The sequence below is a fragment of the Camellia sinensis genome, chromosome 2 (assembly GCF_055761805.1).
Source record: "Camellia sinensis isolate YWXY chromosome 2, ASM5576180v1, whole genome shotgun sequence".
Classification (NCBI taxonomy): domain Eukaryota; kingdom Viridiplantae; phylum Streptophyta; class Magnoliopsida; order Ericales; family Theaceae; genus Camellia; species Camellia sinensis.
In genome coordinates, this window is record NC_138962.1 from 67676119 (window position 1) to 67688990 (window position 12872).

The following is a 12872-nucleotide window of genomic DNA, read 5'->3' on the forward strand; positions in this document are numbered from 1 at the left end:
GTTTTCTGATGACTGTCGAAATGCAAGGCTAGGGCTGGCAACAGATGGTTTCAATCCATTTGGGAATATGAGCACATCATATAGCATGTGGCCCGTAATCTTAATGCCTTACAATCTCCCATCGTGGAAGTGCATGAAAGAGCCATATTGCATGATGTCATTGCTTATTCCCGGACGATCGGCACCTGGAAGAGACATTGATGTTTACTTGCAACCACTAATAGAAGAATTGAAGAATTTGTGGGAGTATGGTGTGCAAACATATGATGCATCGAACGGGCAAATTTTTAGAATGCATGCGGCGGTAATGTGGACCATAAATGACTTCCCTGCATACGGTAACATGTCAGGGTAGAGTACAAAGGGTTACTTGGCTTGCCCTAATTGTAACAATAATGCATCGTCTCAGGGATTACGAAGTAAAATAGGGTATATGGGTGCTCGTCGCCACTTGCCTGAGAACCACACTTGGCGAACAAGTAAGCTCTTCAATGGTCAAACGGAGCATAGGTCCAAACCTTTGGAGTTATCGGGGGACCAAATACTAGAGCAAATTGATTCTGGGACTTACAAGCCGTATGGAAAGCACCCACAAAATCGAAAACGACAAAGGAATGAACATCAAAATTTGAATTGGAGCAAGAGAAGCATTATGTTTGACTTGCCCTATTGGAAGACGTTGAAGCTTCGACACAACCTTGATGTCATGCATATTGAGAAGAACATATGTGACAATGTTGTTGGGACACTTTTGAGCGTAGATGGAAAGAACAAGGACACGGACAAAGCACGCTTAGATTTGGAGGACATGAAAATACGTAAAGAGTTACATTTGAAGAGGCGTTCTAATGGGTCCTTTGAGAAGCCTCCCGCATTGTTCACATTGTCAGTGAAAGAGAGAGAAGGCTTTTGTGATTTCTTGAAATCAATAAAGTACCCTGATGGCTATGCAGCAAATATCTCCAATTGCGTAAACGCTCAAGCTGGAAAATTATCTGGCCTCAAAAGTCATGACAGTCATGTCCTTATACAACGACTTCTTCCAATTGGGATGTGTGGCTACCTGAATAAGGAAATTGGAACGACACTTTTTGAGTTGGGAAATTTCTTCAAACAATTGTGTTCAAAGACATTGAGGCGTTCAGATTTGCATAAATTGGATGAACAAATCGTACTCATACTTTGTAAGCTTGAGATGCTTTTCCCGCCGGCTTTTTTCGATGTCATGGTCCACTTGGCAATTCACTTGCCTCGAGAGGCTATGCTTGGAGGCCCAGTGCAATATCGATGGATGTACCCAATTGAGAGGTATTAACTCAGCCCTCGTGTTACTGTCAAATTTAAGTTAATGCTTTACTGCTGATATAAATATTGCAGTATAACATTGTTATGATGCTTGCAAAATTAGGTTGCTTGGCCGTCTAAAAGGGTTTGTGGCCAACAAAGCTCATCCTGAAGGTTCTATTGCCGAGGCTTACATTTCCAAAGAATGTACAACATTTTGTTCAATGTATTTGGATGGAGTTGAAACATTGTTTAACCGCCCAGAAAGGAATTATGACATGGGTGACCGTGGCCTAGGGTTGGCGGTATTCACTCAAACTGTACGTCCCTTTGGTCTAATGACAAGGGCGTCCGATGTGTCCGTAGCTGAACGCGAGTTGGCTCATTGGTTTGTCCTACACAATAGCACAGAAGTGGATAAACACGTAGAGTATGAATCTTTCAAACGTATTTATAATGTTTTTGTTGTAAATTGATTAGTCTTTATCTTAGTAAATAGTTTTTGAATCGCATTTCTTGTAACTAGGGAGCACAAGAACTTGTTACACCAAAGAGCCGGTGCGTTCGACATCGAAAACAGACATCGGAAAGAATTTCCTAAATGGTTCAAAGATCATGTAAGCTAGTATTCTCATATCCTACCATAGATCGTACATTACGTAAATGTTACGCATGCTAGTAACATGACACATGTTCTTTATGTAGATGAATGAATTGCGGAGCCAACATTCCCCCGAAGCAACTGATGATATGTGGTCATTAGCCAATGGTCCTAGTGGCTTAGTGAACACATATTCAGGATGTATTTGTAATGGTGTCCGTTATCATACTATCGACCGTGACAACCGTCGGAAAAGTCAGAATAGTGGATTAGTCGTGGAAGGGGAGCATGAAGGGCAATTCATACACTTCTATGGACACTTGTGCAGAGTGTGGGAACTAAACTATTTGTTCACACGTCGGATTGTATTGTTCCAATGTGAATGGTTTAACAGTGGTAATAGTAGAACTATGCGTGTAGAGCCACATTTCACAACAGTTGATGTAACAAGTCGATGGTACAAAGATGACTCATTTGTATTACCAAGTCAAGTTGAACAAGTATTCTATGTTAATGACACCAAATTAGGTACCAGTTGGAGAGTCGTTGAAAAGTTTCAACATCGAGGAATTTGGGATGTGTCGGAGATGGATGTCGTACAACCTGATGATGTGTTCCAACAAGAAGAAACCACCGAGGTCGTACCTACTATGGCTATTGATGATGATGTGGCTTTGCGTCGAGATGATATTGATTCTGAAATTATTCCCATGGAAGTTTTGCAATCTGTCAGAGGGGTAGAAGCCAAGGGTGTTACAGATGATGCCTTCATCTGTGATGATGAAGATGGATTAATGAGGGAGGGTGACGACACAGACGAAGAATATGACCTACAAAGTGATTTTGATACAGATGTTGATGTAGAATCTTGAATTTGGTCATGCTTTACTTCATGCCATAATTTAAGCAATGTGAATGTTCAATTGGTGCACAAATGCAAAGGAAACTCAAAATAATGAAGGGGGATCTATCTTCGTAAATGTCAATAAACTCAGAAATCAATGTGTGTTTAAGGCAGCTAATCGAAACTGAAATGGGTGGAGTTTTGCTGTGGGTGTACCCACTCAGTGCAGAAGTGCAGTCCCTGGACCCATGTTTTTGTTCTCTGCCATTCTATGTTTTTTTCCTCTGGTTTATCTCTGCCCTGCCTTTGCTGATCTGCCCTGGAAGGGTTGCTGTCCAGAATGTAGTGGGAGGCATTTTTGGTGTATCTTTGGTAGTGAAGTTTATGGTGTAGCTTTGGTATCTAACTGCTGCTTACTGTGTCAAGTAGAATGTTTTCTGAGGGGGCCTGGAGTACATTCTGTGGAGCTGCTGTCAAATGGTTGTCACTAGGTTAAATGTGGTGTTTTGTTGGGCTGCTGTCAAATGGAAGGTTGCTGGTCTGCATCTTGTTTGGCTGCAGCTATGCTGGTCAGATTGTGAGTTGAGCCCAGTTAAACCTGCATTCATTGAAGATCTGAATGGTTGGTGTATTTAATGGTCAGCATGGCAGTTTGTGCAATGGGTTACTATGGGGTGTGCTGGTGGAATGTAACTGAATGGTGCCTTTTGGTGGAATGCATCTGATATAGGAAGCTCTGAGAACATCAACATTTGTTTGGCTGCAGCTATATTGGTATGGCTGTAAAGCTGGTTTTGTCTGGTTGCTGCTGCAACTGTGTGGATGTTTTTAGGTTCAAGTTTGGGGCTGCCTCTGCTCTGTTTATGCTTTGTTGTTGCTATTTTATGGTTTTGTAGATAGAGATTAGAATAAGAGTTAACCATGAATAAATGAAGGAAGGGTTAGTTTGGAAAGGTTAGTTTGAATTCAATTGTAATATGTATGTGTACAGATTTTGAACAGTCTGGCTTTGAAATGCAAAGGGTCAGGTACTGAATCCTCTTTTGCCAGTCTGATATGCCTGGGATTATAAGTTTGATAAAATCATAGGCCATCATAGTTGACAATAGAGATGACAACTCCAAGAAAATTCTAAGGACCACCAAAATAAATATAGAGGCATTTCGGTACCCAATAAAACTGCCCACATAGGGCATATCAGCTTCCACATTAGGCATATCAGCTTCCACATTAGCCTACTTAAGAATCCAAAAGAAAAAGATACTTCTTATTATGAAGACTAAAAAAAATTACTCTCAGTGCTCATAGGATTCAAAACCTTGAATTACGTAACAAAGTTGCCACAGGTGAGAAGCTCATTAGAACTCTGGTTTTAAGAGTGTTAGAAGAATCATTTTTGACAATCAAATAACTCAAATCTCTGAAAGCAGGCTTTCACCACTTTTAAAGTAAAGCTAGTACTAGTAGTGAAGTAAATACAGTATTCTATTTCCACGAAACTTCTTTCCAGATTCACTGAATGTAAATTGTAGATACAATTTTATCTTAGAGTTACTTTCCCAAGCAACTGGAATCTTTTCAATATAGAATTCTTAATCCAGAAAAAAGAAGAAAAACAAGTACATATAAAGAAATTCCAAGGGATAAGTATCAAAATGGTAGAAACAATAAATATAAGTAAACAGCACCATGAGGATACCTTATTCCGGGTAAATAATAAAGTGACATTATATGTGTGGGCCATCGCTTCAAAATTTGCAGGGGTATTTTCTGTGGATGTTGCCTGCACCCAGATTACTGAAAGCAGGAGACTCACTTGGTGACTACTCAATCGGAGGGCAGTCAGATCCTGAAGAAGATTAGATAGATAAATCACTCAAAAGAGATCATTAGAAAAATTACAATAATCACAGTAAGGCAAAACCAAATGATAGATTGTGTTGCAACTTTCAAAGACTTGTGACATACTGCTTTTCCATTGACCATAGCATTCTTGAAACTAAATGATCGACCACGAGATGGACATTTTATAGATTGAGTCACGCCATTATCCAAAACTTGACTGACTTCCTCCTTGGGTTTGTCATTGCTTTCATCCTGAATCGAGAAACTTCCATTCTTTATCCTCTCTGAAGCAATTGGCGAAAACCCCAGGAGAGCTTGTGCAGGTCCTCCATTACGAACTAACCAAGGACAAATAAGAGATGGCATAAGCACAATGGAGAAAACATGGTGTGCCCCTACTCTTGTTTCGTGGTCTGGGTGGGACATTGCTAAAAGTAACTGGTGAAATAGAGCATCAGGAAAGGCCTGAAGCAAGAAATTATGCCGCAGGGTTAGATGATTTTTATGAACTGAAAACATAGCAACATATTGCTATATGAGGAAATCGAATCTTGCCTTCTTGTTATATGAAACATTAGGAATGGAAGAAATAAGTTGTGCAGTCCGATAAACGGCGAATATTGTTGCTTTAGATACAACAGCATTACTTGGGATGTTCTCTAGTGCCACAGCCATCATATCAAGAATGGGCCCAGCATTGCCAACCTGTTAACAACACAATTGACATTAAGTTAAAATCATGCACCAAATATGGCAGTTATATTACACCAGCTGGTATCATATTTTAACCTGTCCCTTCTCAAGTTTACTTATTTCAGTAATGTTAGACAGAAACCACCACAGGGAGTTTTGTGTTTATATTTGAACATTAGGGAGGCTATGCGCACATGAGCCAAACCACAAGAGGGTATAGTCAAGATTTCCTTTCTTTTTTCCTTGTGTTTCCGAAATATTTCTGTTTCAAAGTTGACTGAAACAGCACACCAAAACTAAATTTGATCCTTGCTCACGGGTTTACTTCTTAATAGTGGATTGTTGAGATTTTATGTGTTGTCTAAGTATGTTCAGAAAATTAAAAACAAAGGATAAATCTGATACAACTTAATCCTAAGGGGTGAAACTTCCCCACTTCCACATGAAAAAACCACACCAGGGCTAAAACTTTCCCCCACTACAACCAGACCCAGGTTCCACAGTTTTTTGTTACAACCTATTAATTCCATAACTTACCTCTTTCACTACCACAACTGATGAAATTACATAGAGATATGCATACAAGAATAGTCACGACAATTACCTAATTGCCTAGCACCTCTCCATTTCTCAGTTTCAAAAGGTATTACTTGACAAAATAAACAGGGCTTTTGGAATTTGACCATCAACAGAGTTCTTGCTAGTTAAATGAGTTGGAAAAACTCGTAAAGATTTTTCATGTACTAGACATGCACAATGAATGAGCAAAGTTGACCTATATAAGCATGGCTCCAAACTAACTAAAGTAGGCATATCATGGCATATTGGAAAATGGAAAATGGTGTTACTTGTGTTATTGTATAGTTCATGTATTATTTTTGTCTGCAATAATCAAGCGGGCTTATTTTTGTCTAGTTCATGTATATAGTGTTACTTATGTTATTGCAGATTGGAAAATGGTTCCTGGCTTAAAGACTGGTCGGCTTCGGAAGAAGACACTCACGCAGCCAGAAACAGACTCGCCAGCTGCTATTCCTTTAGGATCACCCGTTGCTCCGTCTCCTGTTCTACCCGTCCGATCAAATGTGGGACCATCTCACCATGTCACTAGCCAACCAATGGTTGATTCTGATGAGACACAAGCCCCATCCGAAACGCAGCCGAGTGGCGTAGGTAAGAATAAAGTGTATAAAATTTGTCAATTACATGTCATGCCATTGCCATTGTTTTTTTGTAGCCAAATTTTAGGCAATTTTCATGATGTTATGTTGTTAACAGGGACTTCGAAGCCCCTACGTGTACGTGGACCGACACTTGGCAAGGGCATACAAAAAATAATTAGAGCCAAAAAAGGGGAAAAATGTTATGTTCACATCGATCGTGGGTTGAATGCAATGACTGGCAAGTATGCCACTCCAGCAACTAACGAGTTAGGAATTCAAATTAGAACCTTGTGCCCTTTGAAAGATGTGAAGTCATGGCTGGATCTTAATGAGACTACAAAAGCTGCCGTCATCCAAGGAGTTCTTGTAACTAATATTACTTGTCCACAATATGTAATTGTATTATGTGAGTAATAAGAAAGACTAATATGTAATGATTACTATTTCAATTTGTTTTGCATGTAGGACAAGTTTCAAATTGGAGACGATTTCCACAATGACTTACAAGCACAGGAGATTGTGAATAAGAAGGCCTATGGGTTGTACAAAGATTGGAGGTACACCTTGAAGCAAGAGTTCGAATTGTTAGAAGGACTTCCACGTGATGAGATCTATGGTCATCCGCCCGTAGGGGTGAGTTTAGATAATTGGAAGCATTTGATCGATGTGGCATGGCAAGATGCATCTCACCAGGTAAAATAATAAACTAGATAGAGTAGATACATCTATGTGAAAATGTGCAATGCCTTAACATTGACAAAAAAATTGTTTATCTGCTTGACTTATTTTTAGAAACGGTCAAAAGCTGGCAAGAGTAATAGGAGTCAATTGCCGTACAATCATACCAATGGGTCTCGCTCATTTCCTATCGCGATGGCTGCTATGGTGAGTTCGATTTTTTTTTAAACTTGAATCCATTATATGTTGTTTGGATATGAAAAATGTTATGTTCTGCTACACACACATATATATATATATATGTTAAAATCTGTTAGCAAACATGTACTGTCTGCAAAAAATATGCCTGTCAAAAATCTGCCTACATGTTTGCATTCGAAATCTGCCTACACTATACTCTGTCTTTCTTTCGAAATCTATCTCGCAAAATCTAAACTATACTCTGTTTACACTATAATACACTATAATACACAATCTGTCTACACTATAATACAGTATATATAAATCTGTCTACACTATAATACACAATCTGAACTATATATACTGCACTATACTACAAAATGTAAACTATACTCTAAAAATCTGTCTAAACTATAATACAGATTGTGTATAGTTCAGATTTATAAATCTGTGTACACTATACTACACTATAATACAGTATACACAATAGTTTTACTAAATCTGTCTACACTAGTTCATACACAATCTGAACTATATGTACTGCCCAAAATCTAAACTATACTCTGTTTTTCACTTAAGATCATTAGTCTTGCAGCTCTTTGTGTTTTAGATTTAAGTTAATTCATTCACAAAAAACAGATATTCCTGTACATACACCATGTTATAATACACATAATCTGACGTGATTATAAGTGGCTATGTGCGAAAATCTGTTGGACATAATCTGTTTGAGAAATTCTGTTTGATAATCTCTACTAACATAGCTCATATAAATCTGTTGGACATAATCTGTTTGAATTTAAAATCAATGAGGATTGGGTTAATTTGATTATGAGCTATGTTACTAATAGCCACTCCTCCATACTTTGGAATGGAGAAGTGATTAATGGTATCCATAATGAAAGGGGCGTAAGGGAAGGTGACCCAATCTCACCTTACCTTACCTCTTTGTACTCTATATGGAAAGACTCTCAAACATGATCACTTCCAAGGTTAAAGATCGCACTTGGAAGGGCATTAAAGCCTGTAGAAATAGTCCCCCACTTTCTCACTGGTTCTTTGCTGATGAACCCAACTGTGAAATTATCATGGATGTTCTCATTGAATTTTGTGATGTGTCTGGGCAGAAAGTCAACCATGCTAAATCTAAACTTTTTGCCTCTTCTAACCTTCCTAGACATAAAGCTATGACCATGGCAGTTTGAAAGTAGGATCCCCCTGACGTAAGATCTTGGTAAATACCTGGGATCCCTACTTCTCCATGAAAGAGTTAACAAGACCATGTTCAATGAGATCATAGAAAAGATGAAGACTAGACTCTCAGGGTGGAAAGCTAGAAATCTATCTCTTGCTGGCAGAACCACTCTCATTTTGTCTGTGACCTCAATTATTCCCAGTTCATTTGGTGTGTTGGGATAATGTGTGTAAAACAAAATTTGAAGGAGGACTAGGTATTAGAAAAGTTAAAGATCACAGTGCATCCCTTCTCATTAAACTTGGATGGAAAATTTTTAGTGAGAAAGACAAACTTTGGTGCTAAGTACTACAGTGTAAATATCTTAAGAATAACACCATATTCAATTGGCCCATAAGGAAAAGATCATCTCATACTTAAGAATAACACCCAATCATTAGTCTAGTAACATAGCTCATATAAATCTGTTAATGATAATCTCTTTGAATTCGAACTAGAATAGTGCTGCCTCTATTTCCAAATCTGGCTGCAAATCTGTCTGAAAATCTGGCAGAAAATCTGTCTCCAAATCTGTCTCCCAAACTGTCCAGCAATTTGTTTAAAAATCTGTTCATGGAAATTTGTCTGTTTGGTGCATAAAGTGTCATTGATTTATACATTGATGTGTTAACAGGTAGCAAAAGATGGAGAGTTGGATTTCCCAAAGTTCTATGAGGACAGCCACACTTCAAAGAAAACAAATGACTGGATCCATCCAAAATGCCGTGAGCTGCATGTAAGTATGTGACAACGAAATATATGTATTCAATATTTTCTTGTACTTAGTACCTAATAATACATATATGTTGCCAAAGTTTTTTTCGTCTTATTTATTTGAAATGACAGCAAGAGATGGTCAATGTACAAGCGGCTGCCATCGAGTCGGGGACGCCATTGACACAAGAGGAGATTTCAAGACAAGTGCTTGGACAGAAGAAAAGGTACTTGCTTGGATTTGGGAGTGGCCCACAACCGTCTACCATATTTGCAACACGAGCACACGATAAGGACATGGAGGCAATGCGAGCTGAGGTGGAGGCACTTCGTGAGGAGCGGCAAAAGGATCATGACGAGTTAATGAAAGAGCGAGAGGAGCGCGAGAGATGTTACAATGAGCTGTTGAAAGAACGAGAGGAGCGCATTCAATTATCCAATGAGATGTTGAAAGAGCGGGAGGAGGGACAAAAGGCAAGGGACGAGACAAATACAAAGGTCGAGCATCTCAATAACGTAGTCGCCAAACTGTCACAACTCTTGGGAATCTAAGTTGGGCATCCGACGTTTGGTTTTTGGTAAGAACAATTTCATTAATGTCACACTTACTTTGTTTAAATATGTTCGCTTGAAGAGTTGAAAATGTCATCAATTTTTGAGTTATTTGGGGTTAATGATTTCTTGTGTAGTTACTAGAGTTTGGTATTGAGTTTTCTTAACAATGAACTTGTATTTAAAATATGTACTTGATTAAGATTAACTATAGTAGAAACATGTTAAAAAAACATAGCGAATTTCAATCTTCGTTTAGAGTAACATGTAAACTTCAACAGTGGTATTTTGAATAGTAACTCGAATATGTGTTTAAAAGTAATGGTAACATTCCCGGTGACAAAAGTGACACATTGGGATAGACGGTACCTAAATAGGACACATACGTTGGGAGTTAGAGTTGAAAAAGTCATAAACTTAGACGAAAAAAGGGGTACGGGGGGCGAAAATGCAAAATAGCCCCCGAAACACTATTTTCTCATAACGGGAAGCTTCTCGGTGATAAATGTGACATGTAGGGACAGACGGTATGTAAATAGCACGCCTACGTTGGGAATTAGAGTTGAAAATGTTATAAACTTAGTCGAAAAAAGGGGTTCGGGGGGCGAAAATGCAAAGCATCCCCCAAAACACTATTTTCTCATAACGAGAAGCTTCCCGGTGACAAAAGTGACACGTTGGGACAGACGGTACGTAAATAGCACGCCTACGTTGGGAATTAGAGTTGAAAATGTCATAAACTTAGTCGAAAATAGGGGTTCGGGGGCCAAAAATGCAAAGCAGCCCCCGAAATTTTATTTTCTGGTAACGGGAAGCTTCCCGGTGATAAATGTGACATGTAGGGACAGACGGTACATAAATAGGACACCTACTTTGGGAATTAGAGTTGAAAATGTCATAAACTTAGTCGAAAAAAGGGGTTCCGGGGGCGAAAATGCAAAGCATCCCCCAAAACACTGTTTTCTCATAACGGGAAGCTTCCCGGTGATAAATGTGACATGTAGGGACAGACGGTACGTAAATAGCACGCCTACGTTGGGAATTAGAGTTGAAAATGTCATAAACTTAGTCGAAAAAAGGGGTTCGGGGGGCGAAAATGCAAAGCATCCCCCAAAACACTGTTTTCTCATAACGGGAAGCTTCCCGGTGATAAATGTGACATGTAGGGACAGACGGTACGTAAATAGCACGCCTACGTTGGGAATTAGAGTTCAAAATGTCATAAACTTAGTCGAAAATAGGGGTTCGGGGGGCGAAAATGCAAAGTAGCCCCCGAAATTTTATTTTCTGGTAACGAGAAGCTTCCCGGTGATAAATGTGACATCTACGGACAGACGGTACATAAATAGGACACCTACTTTGGGAATTAGAGTTGAAAATGTCATAAACTTTGTCGAAAAAAGGGGTTCGGGGGGCGAAAATGCAAAACAGCCCCCGAGCCACTGTTTTTCCGTAATAGGAAGCTTCTCGCTGATAAATGTGACATGTAGGTGTCCACAATACGTAAGTAGGACAAGAACTAAATGTGACGAATGATATATCCTGTTGACCTAGTCCTTTGGAAATTGGAACAAAGGATTTGTAAAGTTCAGCTAAGGTTTAGGCGCAATTGTGTATTTGATAAGTTTAACTATCACCACTACAAAATGTGCAACAGTTGAACAATAGATAGTTCATATACATAACATGGCCTCAAGATTTGGCTGATGGGAGGATAATTCCTCAGCAACAGAATAGGGAACTTAGGACTAAAGAAGCTAAGTATTGAAGGTACGTATCAAAATTAGATGGTGTAATGGAAGAATAGTTAAGCATAATCTTATATAGCTCGTCCCCATAAGCCTTTAAAGAACCCAAGGCATTACTCATTCACAAACAGAAGCATATCTACATCTATAAACCCACTAATTAGTTTATTCTTTAAGGAAAGTGTTTCCAAAATTTCAAAGATAATATCGAGAAAATTAGAATCTTTTACGAAGACCATATTAATTTCCATCCGTGGAGGTCAGAAAAACACTGAACTAACGTAACTGGAAGCTTCGTGGAGGTCACAAAAGCATAACCATAGTGAGTTTTATGGATACCAGACAAACTGTAATGATGGGTTTTCTTACATTTTTATAACAAATAATTTTTGGATGAAATGGTAAGTACACCCAAAATTTTGGTAATTTCATAATACCTACACAATTTACTTTCACATTTAAGTACTAAAATTTACTTCGATAGATTTAGAGATAAAAAAGCTAAAACAAGAACTCATGATGGGTTCATGTTTGGATGTCTTGCATTAGTTAATAGATATCACTGTCCTTGTCTTTTAATGTTTGAAATTATTACGATATATATATGTCGTCCAGAAGTGCCATTACACGCACCGAACTAATGATTTTTTCCCCCTTTCTTGCAGATGTTTTTGGACATACAAATGTGGATATGTTTTTGTTGACAAGTACGGGAGGGCATTTTTTTCATATCTCTATCCGTATATATAGTGGTTTGTAAAAAAGGTTTTGTTGGTAGCAATTAACATAGCACGTGGTACATAATAGTTTTGTGGCAGTACATAATATAATTTTTGTTGTGGTACAAAAGTTGTAGGTGCACAATGAATTTGGTTATTCCAGTATTATGTATTGAATTAAATTAAATTAAATTAAATTAAATTAAATTAAATTATTGACGTGGGCTTAGACTTGGTTTTTATGAAATTTGTAATATATATATATATATAATTGGATGTTCAATATTAATTTTTTGGATGGTTGGAACTGAAATGTGTGTAATTGTTGTTGATGGATATAGGAATGCTGATTAATAATTGATACAGGTGCACCAAATATTTTAATTAAAAAAAAAAATGTGTAACGTATTTGGCCACCAAATATTTTGGTAGGTAAATATGTAATCAAATGTTTTGGTGACTAAGAATTTAGTAGCAAAAACATAACCCATTAATTTTTTGCGACCAAATAATTAGTAGCTAAAACAATTGAGCAGGCTTTTGGCTACTAAATTTTTTAGTCACGGAAAAAATATGGTGTCATTTGGCTACTAAAATGTTTGGTGGCAAAAAATGAA

The 12872-nt window shown here is 38.1% G+C and overlaps 2 protein-coding genes and 2 long non-coding RNA genes across 4 annotated transcripts; 3 read left to right on the forward strand and 1 right to left on the reverse strand.

Moving 5' to 3' along the window:
* The first annotated feature begins 433 nt into the window (after positions 1-433).
* LOC145814072 (uncharacterized) lies at positions 434-2757 on the forward strand. The gene is made up of 5 exons (XM_082910601.1): positions 434-818; positions 954-1308; positions 1409-1672; positions 1811-1901; positions 1990-2757. Exons 1-5 carry the CDS (start codon positions 434-436, stop codon positions 2755-2757), a joined length of 1863 nt encoding a protein of 620 aa, XP_082766727.1.
* A 1671-nt stretch (positions 2758-4428) lies between these two features.
* On the reverse strand, positions 4429-5235 carry LOC114297074 (uncharacterized). Its single transcript, XR_014360337.1, has 3 exons — positions 5130-5235; positions 4698-5039; positions 4429-4578 (listed from the first exon to the last, which is right to left on the reverse strand). It is a non-coding gene; the product is annotated as an uncharacterized LOC114297074 (long non-coding RNA).
* An 863-nt stretch (positions 5236-6098) lies between these two features.
* LOC145814076 (uncharacterized) lies at positions 6099-9270 on the forward strand. Its single transcript, XM_082910605.1, has 6 exons — positions 6099-6108; positions 6216-6440; positions 6546-6796; positions 6896-7123; positions 7223-7315; positions 9157-9270. Exons 1-6 carry the CDS (start codon positions 6099-6101, stop codon positions 9268-9270), a joined length of 921 nt encoding a protein of 306 aa, XP_082766731.1.
* A 98-nt stretch (positions 9271-9368) lies between these two features.
* On the forward strand, positions 9369-12384 carry LOC145819588 (uncharacterized). Its single transcript, XR_014360338.1, has 2 exons — positions 9369-9814; positions 12202-12384. It is a non-coding gene; the product is annotated as an uncharacterized LOC145819588 (long non-coding RNA).
* The last annotated feature ends 488 nt before the right edge of the window (positions 12385-12872 follow it).